Source organism: Populus nigra, chromosome 6 (assembly GCF_951802175.1).
Source record: "Populus nigra chromosome 6, ddPopNigr1.1, whole genome shotgun sequence".
Lineage (NCBI taxonomy): Eukaryota > Viridiplantae > Streptophyta > Magnoliopsida > Malpighiales > Salicaceae > Populus > Populus nigra.
The window spans coordinates 16,712,159-16,731,871 of record NC_084857.1 but is presented as its reverse complement, the minus strand read 5'-3'; the positions used below and the strand labels follow the sequence as shown (position 1 = coordinate 16,731,871).

At 32.1% G+C, this 19,713-nt stretch overlaps 1 protein-coding gene across 1 annotated transcript; it reads left to right on the top strand.

Moving 5' to 3' along the window:
• Positions 1-11,371: 11,371 nt before the first annotated feature.
• Positions 11,372-14,942, top strand: LOC133697112 (mitochondrial outer membrane protein porin of 36 kDa). Its single transcript, XM_062119476.1, has 6 exons — positions 11,372-11,588; positions 11,671-11,738; positions 12,404-12,514; positions 13,232-13,318; positions 13,587-13,795; positions 14,244-14,942. Exons 1-6 carry the CDS (start codon positions 11,540-11,542, stop codon positions 14,548-14,550), a joined length of 831 nt encoding a protein of 276 aa, XP_061975460.1. The 5' UTR covers positions 11,372-11,539; the 3' UTR covers positions 14,551-14,942.
• Positions 14,943-19,713: the final 4,771 nt, after the last annotated feature.

Sequence of the window (19,713 nt, the reverse complement as noted above, 5' to 3'; positions counted from 1 at the left end):
AATTTTTTTTCTATTTTAACACTTTAATTACTAGGGACTAGTAATAAGCTGGTTGGGGCGTGTGATTAGTACTTAAAAGTGCATTTTTATCAAGGTTTTATATCATCATTTTGCACTTGAAGTATCAATAACTCCTTAACTAAAGCATGTTTTATAATAACATATCTAATTATATAAGATACCTTTAATTTATGGTAAATGTTCATCTTAAATGCAGGCCTATCACATAAATGAAAGAATTGATTGATGAGTTGAAGTACTGAAATTGAAAGGACAAAGAGATGGCCAAACTTAGAAAAGAGATGCTGGTGTAGTCCAAATTGGAACACTATTCAGTAATTGGGTCATATCTGGAGCTGTAAATCTTGCATTTAGGTCCATTTTATATGGATGGAAAGATACGACTTAGGCCTACAACTTTTATGTGGAGCCCAAGATTTAACAAGGCCGTTTTCAAGTCCAAATTATAGCAACAAAGAAGAAGTCCGAATCTGTCCTGCAGCCCAAACACTATTCAGTGTTCAGCCCATATCTCAAGTTCTAGAAGTCCAAATGATCTCAAATGTTTACCCTGGAAAGATAAGACAATTTCCTAGAACTTTCATGATTGAAGTTTGTTCAAATTAGGACGTTATCAATGACGTTTTTGGCAGACAAGAAGATAAGAATTGTCACCAAGTCAAGATGTGGCCACCCATTCATCAATTAGTCAACAAATCAATAGTTCTGAATTTTGGCCTATAAAAGGAGGCATTTGCCATGTATTTAGGCATCTTGGTGTTCAGATCAAGATCATGCTCTTGCTCTCTCTTTTGTAATACTTAAGTTTTGTTTATAGTAATCTCTTGTTTATGCCTTTCATTTTCTTTTCTTTACTTAGTTAACTTCTTTCTCATTTATGTTCTTATCTTGTTTATTTATGTTTCTTTCTTTCATTATGTGTAGCTAAGTTAATTATGTCAAGGTGAAAAGGGTATACTAATGGTGTAAGAATAAGTATAATATAAACTTAACATGGACCTTAATGTTGGATACTAACATGCTTTGTATTTGTTATCTTGTTCACTTTTAATACTTTGCTTGTTAAATGGTTAATCTAGATTTATGTTGTATAACACTTGGTACAACAAATACTTGCCACTTTCATAGCCCATACTGTATGGTATAACCGACACCTGAGCTATGAAAGGAACTTGATTTGTTGTTAACATAAGTTATAATCATGAATGCTTGAAAACATTTACAAGTATTAGCATTATTCGAATAAGATAGCTAATGTGATCATGTTAATAATTTATAATCTGATTGGAACCTCCTTATGTGTGGTTTCCAATTGAATAATAAGGGTTTATACTATACTTGTTTGAAATACCATTAGTGGATCCTCTAACCTTGACATTTGTTGTTATCATTGTTTAATCCTTACGTTAATCTTTCATCTCAAAGTTCTCATCAACTTCTTCTTCTTCTTCTTCTTCTTCTTCTACTTTATTATTATTATATTATTATTATTATTGTTACTACTACTACTAGTAGTAGTATTATTATTATTGATATTATTGTTGTTATTGTTATTGTTGTATTATTGTTATCTGTAATTTATACAATTAGCCTCCCTGTGGTTTGACCTCGGTCTTGCCGGGTTATTTATTACTTCGACACTCCTACACTTGGGAAAAGACATCAATTTTTTGGTCGTGTCAGGCTGCAACATAGTTTTCATGTGTGACAAGGATTCATAAATATTCAAAATCATTTTCTTACAAGGATTCCTTATTCGTCCTAGCTACAAAAAAGGAAAGAAGATTTCAGAATAAATTCTACCTTCAGATCAAATTTTCTAGTCTATTTAGGACTTCTTAATGGTGATAAATCTGATTCTAGCATATTTAGGATGGTAATTTTTGGATTTTTATTATTTTTATTATTTTCTTCTTAGTCTTTGGGCTATTATTACTTATTTGGGTCAATTGTAAGTGGGTTTAATATAAGTCCACCTAAGAGGGGTCCATTAGGGTTTATTTAAGTCTAGAGTTAGTATAAATAAAGGCATAACCAAACATGTAAGTTAGACAATTCAGATTAATAGAACTTCTTATTTGCCGCACTTTGTGTGTGTGTGTGTTGGTGAGATAATCTCCCTTCCATGGTTTTCTAAAGAACTGAAAAATGACTTATCGAAGAACAATTGTCTTCATGGCGTCATCCTTATACTTCTCGTTCGCGAATCAATATTCGTTGGGTGGGGGTTTCCGTTTCTAATAGTGGTGGTGCCTAGGTACAGGTTATCTTTGTGTCACACTCCTATCAAACTTGATTTACTTGGCTTTCCGGGAATTGGTGTCTTTGCGTGTGGGTTGCGTGACCACGTGATCATGAGGTTCGCATCAAATGACTTTGATCGTCGGTATAAGCATGTGTGCAATCGTTTAGTTTTTAACTTGGAAGGGAATGAAATTTGGGGAAATTTTGTATTATAAATAGGGATAGAAGTGCCCAATGAATTAGTTAAAAATATTGATGATTTAAGAAAATAAAACATTGAAAAAATCAGATTTTTGGCATAAAAATTACTTGATGTCTAGTTTTATATTATTAAGCTTAATTCAATCCAACCATTAAATCAAACTGAAATTTTACGAGTAACCTCTTAACATGTTGCTTTATCTAGAATAAAATTTTTTAGTCAATCAGTATTAAAAATCATATGAAATTATCGGCCTTGAACAATATTGAAAAGTATAATTAGGTGCACATTGTAAAAAAAGAAAAAAGAGAAACATGTCAACTCCTATTTAAATGGGAGGTTGAATCTAAAGAAGAACATTTTGTTCCTCGTTTTAAAGCCACCCGAAAGTAGCAGCAAAGAAGAACGAGTGTTCTTTCACCATTTCAAGCCTTCTCTCGTCCCTTTTATCCAGGTAAAACCATGAAAACTTAAATACTTTAGTTGGAAGAGTGAAACCATGATATAAACATCAAATTTAGAATAAATAGTGGAGAGAGAGAGGGTGTAACACTAGAGAGAGAGTGAAGAAATGGAAGGAAAATAGAGATTTGAGGTGGAGATCCGGTTTTGAGTTTGAAATTTGACATAAAAATGACAAGGAATGCGTGCTTAATCCACCAAACTTACTTTGATTTCAATTAAGTTTTACTAATAATTTTTAAATTTTACTAGGTTTCTTAATTCAATTTTTTAGGGAAATGCAAGAAAGTGATAAACTAGTGAAATAGAGGTGAAATACTTTATGGAATTTTAAAAATTATAAAAAATTGATGAAGAAAGTTTAGGAAAAAGGAAGGCCACAAGTGTCGGCCAAATAGGGAAAAATTTAAGGGTTTCTTAGGTGTGAATTGTGTGTGTGTGTGTGTGTGTGTGTGTGTGAGAGAGAGAGAGAGAGAGAGAGAGAGCTTGGAAGTATTCTAAATTCAAATCGAATTAAAAAAAAAAAAGAATATTAAGTGGACAAGGAATTAGGTCCCGGTCAAGTAAAGAAAAATACGAAGAAAATTCTTGGTTGTATAATTATGTGCTCATGAATGGAATTAACATTTCAAACCATGAATAAGTGACTTTAAATGTAGAGAATCCATTTGAAATATTTTAAATCAAGTTGTGAAATTAAAGATAGGTGATAGGTGATAAGAAATGGAAAAAAGAAGAAGAAGAAGTTATAACATAGGTTGTCATTTTGAAAACATGTGAAATTTAATGAGAAATAAATTAAATTAAATTAAAAGAATATTTGATGATATGGGAGTATTAGGTTTCGGCCAAATGAGATGTTTGGGGGAGAAATTTTCCAATTTTGTGTTAGGTACATAAATACATGGATGATTGAAAATTTTAATGTGAATGTGCAATTGAACAAAGTATATTGTGAACTATGAATGGAGAAAGTTATAAGACTTTGTATTAATTCGAACACGTGGGAAATGTTGTAAGAGTTGGAAAGAATGCTTACCAACTTGGGTGCTTTTGGTTTTGGCTAAATAAAAATAAAATAACAATAGGAAATAAGTCATTTTATAAGATGTAAAGTAAATGTGTAATTTCGTAACTGAAACTACAAGCATGAATATGATGTTTAAATGAGATTGGTTAAAAGAAAATATTAATACCAAAACTTTAGGCATATGCAATGATGTTGTAAAGTCGATGGAAGGAACCATGAGCAATTAATCTTAGTGACTTGGAATTGAATGCTTGTTTTAATGATTTTGAGATGTACGGAAAAATGGGAAGGATGTTTTCAAATTGACCAAATTGTTAGTTTAGAGAAACTAGAAAGAATTAAGGAATTGTATTAAGTTATTCTATTAATAGGAAGGTATAGAAGATGATGTGATATTACTGAAATGATGTGTTTCATTGTTAAGGAAACATGAGTATGAAATTTTATTAGGTTGTGATGTTGTGTAGGGCATATATTAAGGAAATTAAGGAAATTTGAAAATTTTAGTGTGTGTTTATTTACATGGAAAAGTTATTACGATGTATAAATATGCTAGCGATTTAATTAAATTTATGGTGTAAGTAGTAATGGTTCTTTGGTCTAGAGTTGTAAGAGAAACATTTAGAAAGAAACCCGACTTCTTAGAGCTTGAATAACAAGAGCAAAGGTAAGGGATTGAGCTTCCCTTGCCTTTTTTATTTATTTAAACATGCTTTTATGATTTTTAGATTTTACAATAGTAAATAAATTGTGTTGTATGTTATTATTATAAAGAAAGCTAAATGGCGTGTGGTTTTCATTGTAGTTCTAGACATAGATTATTGTGGATTGCGACAATGAAATTTACTTGGATATGGTGTATAATTAAGAGAACCATGGGGGCATTTTAGTATTTTTCACGTTGTCTTTTCTATTTTTTATTCAAAAAGTTGTTGGCGCGTGTTTCACACGCCCCAAAACATAAGTGGCGCCCGCGTCATTAAAAAGGCGTGTGAGACGCCTTCCAGTGGCCAAATCTAGTCATTCACCATCTAGATAGATGCACAAACGTGCCCTCTTCCACATGGTGTGGCGCATGAGATTGTCGCCAATGATCGATTGTTTGCGTTTTTTCTTTCTTTTCTCTCTCTTAACAACTAAAGTACACAATTATCCTCTGTTTGTTTGTTGTTTACTTGGGTCTGACAAACACGCCAAACCCAAGCTACTTGGGTCTGAGTACCACTTCAGACCCAAGGTCAACAATGTCAGACCCAAGAGTCTTGAGTCTGACAATCATGTTTGGTTCCTGGGTCTAGCATGGCATCTATACCTAATTTGCTTTAGTCTGGCATAACTGCCAGACTCAAAGGGTTTAAAACATTCTCTATAATCTTAATATTTTTTTACATAAAAAAAAGATATAGACCCTCTACGAAACGCGAGCCAATATACTGGTTGTTATTATTAATTGAAGGCTTATGCCTTTGAGGCAAAAAGTGGTATGTGTTTTGTAGTAAATTGCATAGGCGAAAATACATAGTATGTTATGAAGTGTGATTGACTGCAACGACGGTAAAATATTTATAATTGACTTTTGACCATAACAGTGGAATCGCTAATTTGCTTTAGTCTGGCATAACTGCCAGACTCAAAGGGTTTAAAACATTTTCTATAATCTTAATATTTTTTTACATAAAAAAAAGATATAAACCCTCTACGAAATGCGAGCCAATATACTGGTTGTTATTATTAATTGAAGGCTTATGCCTTTGAGGCAAAAAGTGGTATGTGTTTTGTAGTAAATTGCATAGGCGAAAATACATAGTATGTTATGAAGTGTGATTGACTGCAACGACGGTAAAATATTTATAATTGACTTTTGACCGTAACAGTGGAATCGCTATGTATGAACTATTATTGATCACAACAACAATAATCACGTGCAATTTGCGTTTGACCACAACAATGAAAAAAAATAATGTCGAAAAATATAAGTGATGGGAACTATATTGTTGTGGAAAATGTGACATATATTGTTGTGACATGTGAGATAGGTTACATGTGAACATATATTATCGTGGAAAAGGTGTGTTGATACCTTGATACCTTATTTAACAAATTTATTATGCAAAGTAATGGCAAATACATTAAATATGGTGTGTTCTTATTTTCATGTTAATACGTGTGGAACTAGTTACTTGGTAATAAGGTTAGTGTCCGGTAATAGGCGGTGAGACTAGCTACCCTGGTTACTGGGACTAGTGCTCTAGTTAATGGGATATTGGAGAACTTAGTTATTATGATCGCCAAGACTACTTCCCTGATTAATGGATTATTGGAGAAACTAGTTATCTTGGTTCATAAGACTATTGCCCTAGTTAATATGCAATTGGAAAAACTAGTTATCCTAGTTAATAAGACTAGTGTTCTAGTTAATTGGCAATCAGAGAAACTAGTTATACTGATTAGTGGGATTAGTACCCTTGTAAATGAACAATTAGAGAAACTCGTTAATTTAGTAATGAAACAAATGTTTGGTTTGGGTAAGAGAGGACATTGATATGTCTTTGAATTATGCTAATTGTACTGATTTGTAAGGTTAAGGGTAAAATAATAAATTAACTGTTTAGAAATTGATATGGTAAATTTATAGAAGATATAATAACAAATAATTATTGTGTATAAAGCTAATTGTATTTGATATTAAATAAGTTTTCAAATACCTCGCAGCATTGTGCTGAGTTGTAGATCATGTTTTTGGTATTAACAATAACATGTAATGGAGTAAGATGTACGTAAGTCTGGTTGTGTTGACAAGTTAATAATTGAGTATTCAATTAGCCCTACTAACAAAGTTTAACGGAAAAGAAAGATAATTTGAGCACGTCTTGCAAGTATAAAAGTAATGGAAGGTTATGTAATAAAATATAAATAATACAAATAGACTTGAAATAAGTGGAATGAATAATGAATAGAGAAAATTTCTCAGTATAACAAATGTGTTATATGGATTGAAGTACGATATATCATAGATGAAATAAATACTTGGGAAATAAAAAGGAGACATGAATTAAATATGTTGTAAATTAAATAACGATGTGAATGAGACACGCTTACATAATGAGTTACAATATGTATTAAGATGGTTAAGGGTGGTTGAGAGAGGAAAAAATCATATGTTGAGAAAATAAATTATTGGGTAAATTTCATAAGTTGTGAAATAATAATATTAATATAAATTGAATATATTCATGAAGTAAAAATAATTAAGAAATAACCTCGATATGAAAAGAGACATTGTATGAAAGTGTTTGAAAGAGACCAGTCAAATTTAAAGTTGTAAGGAATAAATCGTATAATGACAAGTTAAACTAGATTACAAATGAAACAATTATCATGATGAAAGAGTGATAATGTGATGAATAAAATGATGGAAAGAAAATTTACCAGGGAATAATGAAAAATATAAGATGTTGAAAATTGATATGAGGTCAACGTTCTTAAAGAAAAATTTATGAAATTGATTTTGATCTTATAATTGTTAAACATTAGTAATTGAGATGATGCAAATGTTTAATATGATTTATTTTTTTTATTTTGTGTATATTATAGGTGAATTTCTTTGATGACATCCATTTCGCAGGGTCACCAAGCTATCTAATATTATACATAAAGGATATTTGTAATTTCAGGAAAAAAAAACTTATAAATAGTTAACATGATAATCTTTAATAAAAGATGTAATACATTTTGTGTGTGTGTGTGTGTGTGTGTGTGTGTGTGTGTATAAAAGGAAAAACAATTACCTGGATTTCTACATACTTAGTCATAGAGATTAAGTAAAAATATATGAGAAAGTGCAAGGTATTACATTTTATATGGTGACTTTCTTGTGGATGTCACTTTTTAGTGTCATATTTAAATAAAAAAATTAATTTTTAAAACAATTGACCAAGTGCATGACTAGGGTTGGTCAGGTTAGCCTTAAGATTTTTGTAAAATATGGTAAACAAGTTTTTTTAAATGAAGTTAGTCCTAAGATTTTTGTGAAGTTCTTATATATTATTAAACTCAAAATACAAAAATAAAAAATAAAAACAAAACCATGAATAAGCAAATACTAGATATGGTTTCGTGCTACACCGTGCATTTTCTTGTTACATAAAAAATGATGTATAGGTGTCATGAGCATATTTCAAAAAAATAAGAGAAATCAACAACTTGAGTTATAACACCAATCAAGTTTAATAAGCTGATTTTATTTTAATTAGAAAATAAAAGAATATGCAACATTAGTGAATGGATAATTTTTATTAAAAAATATCAAGATACTTTGGAAAATAAATATCTAAAAGTACAAAATTGGGTTAAAAAAAAGAAAAACAAATGGCCCGAGTCAACCCGAGGTAATGCGATAAACATGTAACTTGGGTAATAAGAGGTGAGTCAACCTGTGTTAACTAGCAAAATCCACGGTCTAGATATTGATATGGGGATAACCCAACAGAAAAAACTAAAGAAAACCATAAACATAATTTTTTTTTTCTAAAAAAACTAATGTCAAATAATGAAATTGGAAAAGAAAAAAATATATCAACCCATAATAACTTTTCAAACTCTTGACCTGTGTCATTAGACCAAAAACATCATACATGGAAAAACCGTGAAGCACAATCCGCAACAAATCAAATGTTGAAGAATAATATCAACAAGAAAAAAATAATTAGACGAAAAGATCTAAAACAAAAAATAATAATTAAAAGAAAGAGGGTGAAAACCAAAATAAGAAATAAATCAAAGGGAAATTAAATTTTTTTTATTGGAGGGTTAAATTGAAAAAAAATAATCAAAAGAATGAAGACCAAATAAAAAAGAGACACCATAAACTTGGATTGAAAGGTAAAATTAAAAATTAATAAACTTTTATAAATGAACCAAAAAAATCAAAAATTAAAAGAATGATGACATAATTGAAAAAAAAATTAATTTATGACAAATTCAAATTGAAAAGAAATATTTTGCTTTTTACAATAGGATCAAGGATAAAAAATAGAAATCAAAAGAAAAATGATCAAAGCTAAAAAATCAAAAACAAAAAGGACCAACATGCAATTTAAAGGGGGAAAGAGAGAAGAAAAAGAAGAAGAAAAAGAAAGATCTACCAGGGACAAACCACACAACCTCCACCAACGCGCACCATACCGAGAGGAAGAGATATAGCAACGCTTCTAATGACATGACAAAAGGGCAGTTTTGATCACCTGGAGGCACCGCCTGAAATGCGCAGGTGCCTCCCACGTGCTAATAACTTTTTTAATTTTAATATTATTTAATTTTATTGAAAAACCATAATGCCCTCAATAAACATTAAATAACAAAAAAATCAACATGAAAAGACAAAAAAACCCTTTACCCAAGGCTTTTTTTTTTTTACTTCAAGGACATTTAAATAATTTTACTATGCATTCAAAAAAGTAAAAAAACCAATGCATATTTTATTTGTCTCTACGGATTTTTTTTGTTGTATTTTTATTGTTTATAAAAAGAGAAGGACCTTATTGCCCCTATAAGATAGGCCAAATGTTACTATTATAATACACATTGAAATATATCTAGCTACATTAAATGAACTATTCACACCCCATTCTTTTTAGTAAATATAATGAAAAACTTGTAAAGAAAAACTGTTAAAAAACTTTTAAAGTATGTTTTCAAACTCAATTTTTTTTTTTAAAATCTAGATGAAGAAATATTGTCTTTAAACAAGAAATTTCAATTTACCTTTTTTAACACTATTTTTTAAAAAATTGAAACATTATTTTTCCAAAAAATCTTATAACCTTTCTATTTTTTTTTACATTATGTTAAGAATATCTTGTTATTTTTCTAAAAAAATATTACTATATAATACTATAATTAATGTTATTTTGTAAAATATGGTAGACAATTTTTCTTAAATGAAGTTAGTTCTAAGATTTTGTAAAGTTCTTATATATTGTCAAACTCAAAATAAAAAATAAAATAAAAATAGAACCAAAAATAGCCGAATACTAGTACATTCGCCTGCGCCCCATTGCGAGTCAGGCTATTCTTTTTCTATGCTTAAAAAAATGTTAAGAGTATGAAGATTTTTTTTGTAGTATCGTTAAATTCAATCAAGTGGTTCGATCTTGAAACATGTCAACCCGGCTCTTTGCCTGACTTGAGTTTCTAATTAAACAGCGTGAGAGGTGATCCAAAGTGAATCATTCAATTTAATAGGTCCAAGGACAACTTGGATGACTGATAAAAACATAACATAACTTTTAAAAAAAAATTAAGACAACATTTTTTTTAATATTGAGACGATACCGGATTGGATCGACTTTGGTCACCCTATGACCTAAGTCATGGACTTCAATATGTTTAATAACTTTATTATTTTATAAATTATTTTTATTTAATTTTATGATAACATTAGATGCTTGTAAAATCGAGCATCAACGCTAAAAAAATTATTTATTTCAGATCATGATAACCTTATAGAAAATAAAAAGAAATAAATTATGAATTTCATTTCCCAACCAATCCAATATTAAAGATGAGTGAAATAAAAAAAATAATTAGAAAAATTAAAAAACCATATCAGGTTTGATGAGTAAACTCGTTAAACCCGTGAATCGGGTAACTCGAGTCAACACTATGATAATCTCATAGACAATCACAAAATCAAACATCAAATTAATACTAAAACTTTTTTGTAAGACTATGATAACCTTATAAAAAGCAAAACAAAACAAGTTATAAAACTCAACTCTCAATCAACTCAATAACAAATGATGAAATAAAAAAAATAAATTTTTAAAAAAAGAAAAAAATTAAACTTGTTATACCCGTCAACAAGCAAATGAACTTTTTAAAATTTAATAACATGTTTTTTTTCCTGAATCTATTTTTTAACTATATGATAAAAAGAAAAATAAACGATTATATACTTGAGTTTAATTAGAAAAAAAAAGTACCTTACTAAACTTACAAACTGAGGCAACTGAGTTGCTTTGCCAAACTCGCAAACTAGATTATTGACTTCATAAAGTTTAAAAACCTAGTATTTTTTAAATAGTTTTTTATTTAACTAACTTTTTTTTTAAAGAAACCATACCATGATTCTGAAATATTTTTCTGATATCAACCCGATGCTAGAATATTTTTTTGATACTATAACAATCATATAAAAAACAAATTAAAATAAGTTACTAATTCTAAATCTCCATGAACACATAATATACTAAATTAAAAAAAATCAATAACCAAAAAAATTAAAAAAAAAATATTATTATAATCCACTATACGAATAAATATATAAATACTAATAAATATATATAAAATCCTTTCATCTTTATACTTAATACCTGATGCAGATACTTAGTCCAGAAAACACCGTAGCACTCCTTCTCTCGAGATCCAACGGTCCATATCAACCGGTCACAAAAGCGGAGGTAGGGTTCACTCAATATTTTATTGTTGGTTCCTTTTCTTTCTAGAATACACGACTGCAGCAAGCAAAAGCTCTCTCCTTTTTGTGGTTTCCTTGATTACCGTTTATTCGAAAAAAAATCATGGGAAAAGGCCCAGGTCTCTACCTCGATATTGGCAAGAAAGCCAGAGGTAACACGCCGAACGATTATTTTCGCACTCTTTAATTTGTTTCCATTTTTGTGTTTTCCCCTTAATTTCTCGAAACTTCCAGATCTTCTCTACAAGGATTACCAGAGCGACCACAAGTTCACTGTCACTACTTACACTTCCGCTGGAGTTGTAATTTTCTTTTTCCATTCCTTTTATTCTTATTTTTAATTATATTTTTTTGGCCATGGATTAAAACATATTTCTGTCTTATTTCGAATCTTGGTACTGATTTTGGAATCTTAGGGCTAAAAAAACAGTAAGTTGTTTTTTTTTTCAAAAATTAAATAATAAAATGAATCGATCAATCTGCAGTATTAAGAGTTGGACAATTAATTTTCTAGGATTAAGTAACATGTGGATTTCTTTACTTGGTAATTTTTATCTGCATTGATGATTTAATTGTGCTGTTTGTACGATTCACAAACGGTAAAAAAGGATTTACGGCTTCGATCATCGATTGATCGTATTAGTGAATTTATTAGGAATCCTAGACGTTTGTTTGAGGTTTCATTTGGGTAAAATTAAGGAAAAAAGCGTACATGTGTTGCCTGAAGCTAGGAGGGAGAAAAGGAAAAATGGGAACACTTTCTCAATTATAATTGCACCCGGGAATGGTCATCTGTTTTGGATGTGTGGATGTGCAATCCATTTGTTTGGATGTTTAGTTTCAATGTTTTCTATCAAGTATATTTTGGTTCAGCATACGTTCTTATTATTATTTATTTATTATTTTTTATGTGAAAACAAACTGTTGTGATGTTATTTTCTGACATTATATTTATTTCGAATTCCAGGCAATTACTTCAACTGGGATCAAGAAAGGGGAGCTGTTTTTAGCGGATATCAGCAGTCAGCTAAAGAACAAGAACATCACAACTGATGTAAAAGTGGACACAAACTCCAATGTAAGACATGAAAGCTTGCCTGCTCTCTTTCTTGGACACATTTGATAATCATCTGTGCTTATGGATTATGTATCTGAGGTGCCTGTTTGAAGACTTCAAGTAACTCTCTGAGGTGCCTGTTTGTTTTTTTGCACTCTGGGTTGGTCATTGGTGAACTGCAAAGTCCACTCATTTCTTGAGTGCTGGCCAAAATTGTTTGAATCCCTAGATAATGTGATATGATGGAACTCTTATATTCATCATAAATCTACACTTCATTTCATAATGTTGACAAATTGAATTATATGTAGTCTCTTATCCCAGGTTTGGAGAATTGCCGTATGGAAATTCCATATACCTGTTAAATATGCTTATTAATTCTCTAGTATGCCACCATGATTCAATATCTTTTCTGTTTAAATACAGTATTTACTTTCTGTTGACTGTAGATGTGAGATACTATGATAGCAAATTATTAGTTTTATATCACTTGCATTGCTGTCTTATTTCTTAGATTGTTCTTTAGAACAATACCCCATGCCTGTATTGTTACCAACGCCCATATCAGGTTGTAAATTAGCTTGCCCATGGTCTTTTCAAGATGTGAAATTTTCTTATGGCATTTGTATAAGTTAACAGACTAACATTTTTTGATGCAGTGAACATTCGTTGGATAATTTTATTTCTAGTAATATGATGCTTTGATTGCCCAGTTGATAGTGGTGTGTTCATCTGTAGCTTCTCACAACTATTACTATTGACGAACCTGCTCCTGGGCTCAAGACAATCTTTAGCTTCAAAGTTCCTGATCAGAGATCTGGCAAGGTAAAATGGCTCTTTTCCTTGTCGATTATCTTCATCTTGTCTTTTATAATTGTTTCTACATTCTGATTTGCTTGGCTGTTTCATTGATGGGACCATCATATCTTGCTGTTACGGTTGTTGATTGCTGGTCTGAATTTTTGTTGTTGAAGTTAAACCTTGGGGTCATGCTTGCCTTGTCCATTTTGAACTTCTTACTGTATTTAATGCTATGCCAGTGTTAATGAGGTCTTTTGCTACTATGATTCGATTTAATTGTTTGTGGTAACAGGTGGAACTCCAGTACCAGCATGAGTATGCTGGAATTAGTACTAGCCTTGGGTTGACTGCCAATCCCATTGTTAACTTCTCAGGTGTGGTTGGGAGCAATGTTGTTGCTCTGGGGACTGATCTCTCATTTGATACTGCCACTGGGAACTTTACTAAATGCAACGCAGGGTTGAGTTATACGAATTCTGACCTAATTGCTTCCCTGACAGTGTGAGTAGTAGTTCAATACAGAGAAAGTAGTTATTTTTTAAGATAATTACTCTAAAACCAGATACTTGTTGCTTTGAATGATTATGTTCACTGAGCATTGAGCACTACAAATATAAAGACCAGCTTGGGAATTCTTTTGCTGGCACCACCCCATTAAAAAGCTTGAGTAGTGATTCAATGCAGAGAAAGACTAATTTTGAAGGCATTTGCTGGTGAAGAATTTTTTTTTTATGGCAGTATTGCTAAAGATGCTCAGTGAACAAATTTTTCTTGAGTTTTTTATTGAAGTTTTACTCTCTTTTATCATCCAGGACAATGTTTTTTACTTGAATATAGGATTAGAGTCTTGGTTATATATTGAAGGGGAGTGATTTCTGCTGTTTGTGCATATTTTTGATTTGATGAAGATCCCTTTTCTGATGCAAGTGATTTTTGTTGATGCCCACAGTAATGATAAGGGAGACACCCTTAGTGCTTCCTACTACCACACAGTGAGTCCATTGACTAGTACAGCTGTTGGTGCGGAGCTGACCCATAGCTTTTCAAGCAATGAAAACATATTGACCATTGGCACGCAGCATGCACTTGACCCGCTGACTACAGTGAAGGCTCGGTTGAACAACTATGGGAAAGTGAGTGCTCTTATCCAGAATGAGTGGCGCCCTAAGTCTCTATTCACAATCTCAGGGGAGGTTGATACGAAGGCAATTGAAAAGAGTGCTAAGGTTGGATTGGCCTTGTCTCTCAAGCCCTAGAACAAGCAACTTCTGTTGGGTGTGACTGGAACTCGGTTCTTTTGTTAGTAGCAGAGAACAATAAAGTACGGAAGGATCCGCGATATCTCCTTTTCAAGTGGACGTTTCATCTGTTTGTTTGATATACTTGGGTTTCACGTATTTGGTGGTTATGGTTTCTTGGAAAATAATTCTAGATGGTGGCAGTAACATCACCAATTTGTTCTTTTTAATTTTGAAATTAGTGCGTGTGTTTTTGCTTAACCAGATTAATTATTTTTTTGATCTAGTTTCACCGAGCATCTTTTCCTGTTTATTTATCCCCAAAAACTGGGGTTGGATCTCTAAAGATCCATTGTAGCCCGAATTCACATTTTTGAGTGGTCCGGTGTCATGCAGGAACTTATTCTTTATGTTGGTCCCTTGATAAATGATTGTTGAGGAAAATTGCTTGTATTTTTCATTGGAGTTGGGAGTAGCTGTGCACCATTAGCCGGAGTGAAGAAACATAGGTGGTTTATGCTATTTAGGAGTTGGGAGTAGCTGTGCACCATTTGCCGGAGTGAAGAAACATAGGTGGTTTATGCTATTTACTAGCTTGCTTTAAAACGTGGCTGTCATCTAACGCTCGTAATTTGTAGTGGCTTATGCTATTATTTGCTTGCGTTAGAACTTGGCTGTCATCAATTGCTTAATTTATTGATAATACCTGTCACTGGGTTTGCCTTGATGCGTGTACGGTTAAGGGTGAGTCAAAAACTGATTAAAATGAGAAGAAAAAAAAAAACCTGAAAAAATCAATTAGAAATCAAAAAAAAAAAAAAAAAATCGGAATCAAAATAGACCTGTTCAAGTTCAACCAAAAATTAAAGAAAACTTAACAGGGTATAAATATAAAGTTTTCTTCAAAACTCAAACCCTAAAATGCACCCTTACTGCTGCTCGCATCACGCACCCTCCCCCTTCTCCATCGCCCCCCCCTTCTCTCTTGATCTTCACTACCCGCAGCCCTCCCCCTCTATTGCAAGTGAAATGGAGATTTCACCGGTTAACAATGAATCCAGTAGGATTCTAGATTTAAATTGAAGATTTCACACTAACACAGCAATCAATTCAAGAACATAATCAATATCGAAAGTTTATACATAAAAAATACTAAAAGGTTGCTAGAGAGATTCACCCGAATCCAACTCTCCCATTTACTCGTTTTGGTTTTTCATTTTCCATGCTTTATTTCATTCTGTTACAACCACCTATACAACAACTCATATTGTCCCACGAAAAGACGAAATAACTAACTTTGTCTTTTTCATTCTTGTTTCTATAAAAAAGTAAAGCTAAACGGTGTGCAGCACCAACTACCACACAGTGAACAAGGGTTGAATGAAACGGTGAGCTGCATGTTTAGTGAAACAATGCACAATGCGCGACATAGGTTTGACTCGCAACGGTCATATTATTTAAATTTAAGTTACCAACATATTCTTCTTCTCATTCTCTAGTTACTCTTGAGAATTCTCCCCTAGTAAAAGATTCCTTATCCTCAAAGTTTAACCGTGGAAAATTTAATGCCAGTTCATTTGCGAACTCTCAGATGGCATCAGCTGACAGTAATCCCTTCCAATGAACTAGAAACTGAGTAGCAACTTTGTTTTTCTTCCTTGAAATTTATCTGTCTAATATTGCTTGTGGTTACAAGTCAGGTGTTCGACGCAAAACTAGTAGAGTATCTTGAACAATTTGGTTTCCCATATGCTTCTTAAGTTGTGACACATGGAAAACAAGGTGGATTTCAACTGAAGGCGGCAATTCCAGCTTAGATGCGACGTTTCCAATCTTGTCTATAACCTAGTATGGCCCAAAAAACTTACCTGCTAGTTTTTGTGATGATCTGCAAATTATTGATTGATGCCTGTAAAGCTGCAGCTTCAAATAAACAGTCACCTATTGAAAAGTATCTCTCAATTCTCTTTCTGTTGGCTAATTGAATCATCATGTTTTGTGCATTTTGTAAATGAACCCTGACCCTTTTAATCATGTCCTACCTTCTGGTGAGTGCTGCTTCATCAACTAATTCCACTGTGGAATCCTTAGAAAAATGAGGAATATTTATAAGAGGAGGGAAACTATATAGTACCTCATTAAGTGTTAATTTGGTAGTGGAATGAAAATTAGTATTGTACCATCATTCCACTAAAGATAGCTATCTTACGTACCCACCAACTTGAACAATCTTCTATCATACACCTAAGATATTTTTCAATAAATTTATTGACTATCTCTGTCTGGCCATCAGTTTGTGAATGATGTGCAAATAAATAGAATAGGTTGACCCCTTAAATGCTAAACATCTCTTTCCAGAATTTTCTCAAAAACATTGGATCCCTATCACTAACCATCAATGCTAGCAACCTATGTAGTTTGTACACATTGTTCATAAACACCTTAGCAACACCAGGGGTAGTATCAGGGTGACTTAGGCCATACAACATGTATACTTGCTGAACCAATCAACCATTACCATTATGACCTCCTTTTCTTTATATTTGGGTAGTCCTTCCATAAAGTTCATATTGATATCAATGAAAGGGAGCATAGGTGATGCAACCACATTATTTGATAATTTTACCCATATTTACCTAGTATTTTACCTATGTTATATATATAAAATGTCTTGATATTCTTTATTTTATGTTTTGAAGGCACTTTTGGATGTAAGATTTAAAAAGAAGTAAATTGAAGATAATTGACAAATTTGACCTTCAATCGATGTTTTATGCAGAGCTTGAGCTCTAGAGGTCAAAACGAAGTGATTCCAATGGTATTAAAGAGCTAACATCCATACCTTTCTATAAATATATGGCAAGGAAAATAATAATAAAAAAGAGCATGGAAATCACAGCCTTTAAAGTCAAATCTCTCATTCTGCCAATGTTGACCTTCGACCATTCGCACTTGAATATCTTGAGCTACAGAAGTCCATTTGATGCAAACTCAATTTTGTTGGATTCGTGACTCAAAGACCTATCTGCTTCCCAATTTCAGCAGAAAAAGATATCATATGAGAGATATATGATTTTTCTAAGATGACACATGAATTCTGCCTACAAATAGGTTTTGTGAAGAAACAAGTTCAAATTACATCCCAAAGCCTCCAAACCGACATCCAAGTCTTTATTTGGAAAATTTAGCTCATCTAAGTCAAAATTCAAAGCTTGAAGATTTTATGCAAGGCTATTTCTTCTTTTTTAGAAAAATAGTTATTTAAATGTAAATTGTCTACTTAGGAAAGGACTATTTTGTAGAAAAGGGATTAGGGTTTCCTAGGATATAAAAAGAAAGAGAGAAAGGAAGAGGGGGCAGCTAGCCAAGAGAGAAAAAACACCCCTTTCCTCCAAGAACCTGAATTCATGCATTCTTCTTTCTTTTTGATTAGTTGTTCAATAGACATGCAAGGTTAATGGAAAACCCAAAAAAAAAAAAAGTGAAACCGAAATGACTCCACCATCGTTGCTGATTTTTGAATCGGTAGCGACGCAGTTTCTGGCTGCCGATTTTTGAATCGATAGCGATGCAGTTTTGTTGCCGATTCAGAAATCGGCAGCAACACAGTTTCTAGCTGTCGATTTCTGAATCGAAAGTGAGGCAGTTTGGCTGCCGATTTCTAAATCGGCAGCGACACAGTTTGAGGTTGTTGATTTCTGAATCGGTAGTGACGCCATAAAACCTAACAAAAAAAAATAGTGTTGGACCGACCTATCCTAGGGGAGAATGGGAATGGAAATCAGCTCAAGGATAACCCAAAAAGGGGATTAGGACAACCTTAGTCCAACGTCCAACACCCTCTTTTTGCTTTTAAGAGGGGTATAAATGCAGCAAGGAGAGAGAGAGAGGGGCACTCTTCCCCAAACGAGCTGCATGCTTGATTAGTACTTAAAAGTGTATTTTTATCAAGGTTTTATATCATCATTTTGTACTTGAAGTATCAATAATTCCTTAACTAAAACATGTTTTATAATAACAAGTTTGATACTATAAGATACCATTAATTTATGGTAAATATTCATCTTAAATGCAGGCCTACCACATAAATTAAAGGATTGATTGATGAGTTTAATTACTGAAATTGAGAAGATAAAGAGAGGGGCAAGCTTAGAAAAGAGATGCTGGTTCAGTCCAAACTAGAACACTATTCGGTTATTGGATCATACTTGGAGTTGTAGAACTTGGATTTAGGTCTGGTCTATATGGATGTTAAGCTAAGACACATAAGCCTAAAACTTTCATGAGGAGTCCAAGATTCAAAAAGGCCGTTTTCAAGTTCAAATTGTAGCAACAACGGAGAAGTCGGAATCTGGAATGTAGCCCAGACACTATTCAGTGTTCAGCTCATATCTCGAGTTCTAGAATTCCAAATATACCAATTTGTTTTTGTTGGAAAGCGAAGATAATTTCCTAGAACTTTCATGAAGACTATATGTTCAAATTCTGACATTAGCAATGACGTTTTGTTCAGACAAGAAGATAAAGAGTGTCACCAAGTCAACATGTGGCCACCCACTCAACAATTAGTCATCAAATCAATAGTTCCAAATTTTGGCTTATAAAAGGAGGCATTTGCCATGCATTTAGGCATCTTGATTTTCAGATCAAGATCATGCTCTTGCTCTCTCTCTTTATATTTTTGTAATGCTTAAGTTTTTTTTTATATTAATCTCTTGTTTATGCTTTTCATTTCCTTTCCTTTACTAAGTTATCTTATATCTTATTTATGTCCTTAACTTGTTTATTTATGTTTTTCTCTTTCATTATGTTTAGCTAAGTTATTTGTTTAATACTTTGCTTGTTAAATAGTTAATCTAGATTTATGTTGAATAACCCTTGGCACAACAAATACTTGGCACTTTCATAGCCCAACCGTATGGTATAACCGACACCTGTGCTATGAAAGGAACTTGATTTGTTGTTAATATAAGTTATAATCATGAATACCTGACAACATTTACAACTATTAGCATTATTCGAATAAGATAACTAATGTAATCATGTTAACAATTTATAATTCTATTGGAACCTCCTTTGTGTGTGGTTTCCAGTTGAGTAATAAAAAGAGTTTATACTATACTTGTTTGAAATACCATTAGTGGATCCTCTAACCTTGACAATTATTTTATCCTTGATTAA